This window comes from Camelina sativa, chromosome 13 (assembly GCF_000633955.1).
Source record: "Camelina sativa cultivar DH55 chromosome 13, Cs, whole genome shotgun sequence".
NCBI classification, from domain to species: domain Eukaryota; kingdom Viridiplantae; phylum Streptophyta; class Magnoliopsida; order Brassicales; family Brassicaceae; genus Camelina; species Camelina sativa.
Window position 1 is genome coordinate 23,064,569 of NC_025697.1, and position 5,681 is coordinate 23,070,249.

The following is a 5,681-nucleotide window of genomic DNA, read 5'->3' on the forward strand; positions in this document are numbered from 1 at the left end:
GAGTCGATTTTTTTTTTTTTTGGGTTAAAATGAGTCGATTTGTTTGTGGGCAAATTTGGAATATACCTCTTCGGAACGTTGTTGCGACAATGACGACGTATAGTGTTATAACTACTGAAAAAAAAACCAAATTTAATATTACTTTCAGTTTCTAGGAAGACCATATAAAGAAAAACGGTGTCGTAAAATCATTATAATTCAATTTTGTCATATGCATCAGTGAATTAACAGGAAGGTATTGGTTTAGGATTTAGAAAGAATTTTAATGACTTTATGTTTTTATTGATTGTTAGAATCATAGAAAATTGAAAGTTAAAAATAAAGGATTCTAAGAGATTGTTTAGGAAGTTTTTTAAAATCTTGATGATTTGTTTTTTCTAATCTTGTAAAATCTTTTTATTTGATGAAAGAGTTTTCATGACTTTTGTTATGAAGGAAATGATATAAAATCCTAAACCAATAACATAAAATTTGAATTCATTAACAATCCAAGATTCTTTTGTTTTACTTGAATAACATAAAACTTTTAATGACTTTATAAAACTCTTAATCCAATAATACTAGATTTATCAAGATTTTAGATAACTTTTTTACAAATCCACAACCAATAACACCAAATTTTTAAAGAGTTTTTAAAAGTCTTGATTGAATAACAACATATTTTACCTAACTTTTAAAGTCACTAAAATTTTTTCTAAATCCCAAACCAATACCTCCTCTAAGACTTGAAAGTCCGTGGTCAATAACGAGTTCAGTGTATAACCATCACCCCTTTTTTACGTGTTTCTTTATATATTAGAAAAAGAATGAACATAATCGACTTTAATTACATTTTTATAATGTATATGTTATGCATGAATTAAGCGGTCGAACCCGGATTCTAGGTAATTCTGACATGTGTTTGTGCTTTCTTTCTTGCTAATAGATAAGAAACCCTCGTGGGGTTAGCCATGCAAAAAAGCGAGAAGCCATAAAATATAATTCTAGCTAACGCACTTACGCAATACGCACCCATGAAGTAACCAACGAAACGAACATATTATATATATCACTCCATATTTAAATATAAAATAATATCTTATAAATTTTATAAATAAATAAAAATATATATTTTAAAAATAAAAATATATCATCACGTGTTTTTCTAGTCACGAACTCTCACCGTAAATTTCATGTAACAATATATCTTGAAATTTTAATTAAAGTGAATCATGTTTTAAAATATTTATAAATAACTATGTAGTCAAAACAGATCATGTGGTAAAAATCCCTTCGATAATTTGTGATCCATTTAATAGGAATGACTTGAAAAAAGAAGCTCGTCATTTCTACACATTCCAAAGTGCAGTTGTGGTTGTTATTAGTTTTTTACAATATCTTAAAAAGCCATTTTATTAATCATGCATGACATCATTTTAGCAAAACAATTTCACAACATGACAAACCGAAATCAACAAAAAACTAAGCACATAATAAATGGTTATGGTCGACTACGGAATTAATGATTAAAACGCGTGTAACGTCTCTGAAGTTAAAACTGGCGTGACCTTAAAGATTTATTGTGAATCCAGACAAGTTTACACGAGTTATTGGTTTTGTGTTTTGTCTCTTCATTTTGTTTTTTTTAACAAAAGCTATAGCAAGAAGTAGAATTAAACTTTAAAACATTGTTATTGTAGAAGAAACCACGCTTTATAGCGAGCACTTGGTAGAGACCCCTTGTCGTGTAACGATGCGACATTTATATAATACTACCACACACTATTACTATATATATCCTGATTTGTGACTGCTGAGTGAGAGTCATCTATATCTGCATATATTATGTATACCTTCGATACAGATTTTCTACTTGTTTGGATCCTAAAATCTTTTTGCAGTGCTTGTGCTTTGGCTCCTTTCATGTGCCCATTCCTCAGCAGTATTATAAAGAAAAGGCAAAGCAACATCAGTTTCTTTTATTTTTTTTTGGTTGTAATGATTTATAAATAAATAATATTTAATAAAGTTTTAGAACATATAAATATATACATGAAAAATGTAAAGTAAGAAAAAGCATAGTTATATGAAGAAGAAAAAAAGAGGCATAGTAGCCCAACATACTCTCCTCCCTTTAAGAATGATTTTAATATTGTTCGATTTTTGTTACTCTGATTATCGTTGATTAGATGGTTAGTATAAAAATTTAGATGTTATAGTACATCATGTTTGTGACCAAAAAAAAATATAGTACATCATGCAATAATTTTCATAAATTGCGAGTAATGAAGCGTTGTTTAATTGTCTGATTTTTGTTACCCTGATTATTGTAATTTGGATAATCCCTGGAAATAATCGACAGTCGTTGTCTATTATATTGTTTTTTTTTTGCTAAAGAAAAAATAAAAATATTATGTTATGATTTTCATAAATAACGACATCACAGAACTCCACACAATCCATGTGAAGTCGAATATCGAATTAATTTCAGCATATATATGTTCAGATAACACTCATCATCAGTCTCCTTATTAATAATAATAAATCAGTTTTGTTTGAACTGATGATTAGTTCAAACAAAACTGATTTATTATTATTAATAAGGAGACTGATGATCAGTTCAAACGAAACTTGTGATATCAGTTTTTAAAAAAATGCTCTAGTAAAATTTAGTATGGATTTGCTAGAATATATTTTTTCTCAGAATATTTTGTTTGTGTACAAAATGCAGATTAAATCATCAGTCAATTAATTAGGTCATATTCCGGTAGAGTTTATTCATATAAACAAATTACAATATCCAAATGAAGCCCGTCGGAATTTTTAAATCCAAAAATTTAAAGCTGCAACACAAGTCATGAAATAGTCCAATAAACAATCAAACTATCATTTTCTTCCCCTCTTCATATTTAAATTCTTTAAGAGATATCTATCCTTCTTGTTGGACAAAAGTGATTAGGGAAAGTATATCAAGGGGTCATTGGTATAACCAAAAGTTGGCCTCTGTTAACATTTGTACGGCCTTCCTCTTCCTTTTCTTCGTCCACCGTATTGGTAGGCAACTTCATGGTCTTACAGTCCTCTATTTGCTTACCCCTACTCCATAAAAATATGTATAAACCGATCACAACCACCACAGATCCGATAACGCTGCAACAAAAATAAAAGTTTAGTCCATCACACGCAAATGCTATATATTTGTGAGGGGTTTAATTTGTAGAGTTCATATATAAACCAAGTCTAGATTTTTTTATAATATATATACCTTCCCAAATAAATCACACGATGAAGAATCAAGAAATCGAACAAGGTTGCAGACATAAGCACGACAGGACTAAATGCTGAGGAAAAGACAGGTCCTTGTTGTTTGATACACCACGATATGCCCACTGTACACATTCCTTGTGCAACCACACCCTACAAACGTATATACACAAACAATAAATCCATGTGTCTGCTTATCGTGGGTCCAAATTATTAATATGTTGACAAAAAATGTCTTAGGTATATGAATGTACCGCTATAACGACGGTTACAATGGTAAGCTCATCTTTGAGTATCCATTCGTCAACATGTCTAGTCTTGATCAGACTAAGAAGGGCACACTGAAGCGTACCAAAGACCGACAAAATAACGGTACTCGAGTATGGAGAAGGGTAATTCGTGTTGATTTTGGCTTGTATAAGCATCCAAGAACTGAAAAGTACAACTCCTGTCAACAAAAATAAACAACCTTTGATCCAGTTCTCATGCCCTGTGTGGTTGTTTGACACCGTTGCTTGTGGTTGAGAGTGTGTTAATGGGATGCCTTCATACATAGTAAGAAGTAAAGCTCCTACTAAGCTTATCAAAGTTCCAAGAACGACGCCGTGTCCTACTTTGGTTCTCAAGTTTAGCTTTTCGAACCTGCAAATATTTTTATAACAATAAAGAAAAAGGTGTAAGGTGGTTACACTTGAAATGATAACATATATAAGGTACTTTCATTTATATATTTTTTTTCTTCTTCTTTCTAATAAATAATTGTACCCAAATATTAAAGCCATAACGAAAGTGAGGGAAGGCATTATGGCCCAGAAAGCAGATCCCAACGTCGCAGAAGTGTAGGAGAGTCCAAGCAAGTAGAAATATTGCATCAAGCTCGCCCTGGAAAAATAAATATTTTATTTACAAACACAAAAGAAAACAATTACAAAAACAATAAAGAGAGAAATAATAGTAAGAAATAAGGAGTTAAAACTGAAACTTACCCAAAAAGGGCACTGACGAAAAGCTGACATGAGATGCTTATGGTTAGCTTTGGTCTTGTTTTCCTGACCATATTAATCATCAAATCGAATATTTATTTTGTTAGGCACACTCGCTCACAATTCCGATTCAATATCCGTACATATAAAATGACAAATATTCACAAACATTCTCATTTATTTTATAGTTTGATTAACTTTTTATTACGAAAATAAAAATACTAAAGTAAATAACAAATCATCATTTTTAAAAAAAGTAAGATAGCGAAGCATCAAACGATTGGAAGAAGTGAACCTACCGTTCCCAAAAGTAAGCGATTGGAATAAGAAAAACAGTGGAAATGCCCAAACGATAGGTAGCAATAACCATATGATTAATGCCTCCATCAAGAACTTTCTTAACCAAAGCGTTAACCATTCCCAAAATGATGTTAATGAAAACACCCGTTATCATCGGTGCCCATTTCCCATCGATAAAACCCGCCATGATTAGTAAGTAAATTAACTACGTACTATCTGTTTAATACTTAATAATCTCTCTCTCCTCTCTGGTCGCTTACTCTCTCCTCAATCTCTCTCTCTCTCTAACTCTTCTTCAGAAACTTGTTTGAGTAGTGAAGCATTAAGGACTTGGTGGACATATTTATAAATAACATATATGGTGAGTCGGAGCCCATCTGCTTATGAAACGACAAAGAAAATGTTAAAATATTCAAAGAACGAGTTTGGTAGCTATGAATTTCTTTATAACAATGAAACAATTTATCTGTGTATATAATATGTTGTTTTTCTTGACGGAAGAGAGTGGTATATAATTATCCAATATATATTTTTAAAAAAAGATACAACATGCTCTTCTTCTTTTCTTTTTTTTTTAAAACTACAGCATATGTTTTATTGTGCTGAATTTCTTACATATATTAATATATATATATATATATATATATATTTATCATATAATATACGAGGTGTTAATGTTCGAACTCAACGAATGATTTGATGTTATTGATATATCATGGTTTTTATGGTTTTTAACCATTTCTAGGATATTTTAGTGTTTTAACAGGGTTTTTAGGCTTTTGGCACGGAAGCAACGGAATGAAGCCATTTGGATCGTTTTGGAGCATTTCACCGAAGAAAACCAACTTGGAATCAATTTAGAGTGATGGTGTCGATCGATACCGCATTAGCATCGGTCAACACCCCTGTTTAGCCGACGAGAGAGCCAAATTTTGGAAGTTTTACAATTTTGCCCGAAGTTTTTCACAATTGCAATACAAGCACCTGGACGTGTTTTAGGATATATATATATATATATATATATATATATTATTTTTGGGTTTTAGAAACCCTTAAGTTATTTTCTAACAGCTTTTTGAGAGAGAGATATTGAGTACTTTTGGGAGAGACGAATCTGAATTCTTTTGTAGAGAGAAGATTTCTAAATTCCCTCTT

General features: G+C 31.0%; 1 protein-coding gene across 1 annotated transcript; it reads right to left on the reverse strand.

The window, feature by feature from the left end:
- LOC104737633 (WAT1-related protein At4g01450-like) lies at positions 2,728-4,848 on the reverse strand. The gene is made up of 6 exons (XM_010457853.2): positions 4,526-4,848; positions 4,230-4,292; positions 4,009-4,125; positions 3,498-3,885; positions 3,245-3,396; positions 2,728-3,129 (listed from the first exon to the last, which is right to left on the reverse strand). Exons 1-6 carry the CDS (start codon positions 4,711-4,713, stop codon positions 2,949-2,951), a joined length of 1,089 nt encoding a protein of 362 aa, XP_010456155.1. The 5' UTR covers positions 4,714-4,848; the 3' UTR covers positions 2,728-2,948.

Excerpts from the sequence above, each read along its gene's own strand:
- LOC104737633 (XM_010457853.2), bottom strand. The coding sequence starts at position 4,713 with ATGGCGGGTTTTATCGATGGGAAATGGGCACCGATGATAACGGGTGTT. Across the intron at positions 4,293-4,525 it reads ATCGCTTACTTTTGGGAACG|GAAAACAAGACCAAAGCTAA; the intron begins GTAGGTTCACTT and ends TAATATGGTCAG. Across the intron at positions 3,886-4,008 it reads GTTATGGCTTTAATATTTGG|GTTCGAAAAGCTAAACTTGA; the intron begins GTACAATTATTT and ends AAATATTTGCAG.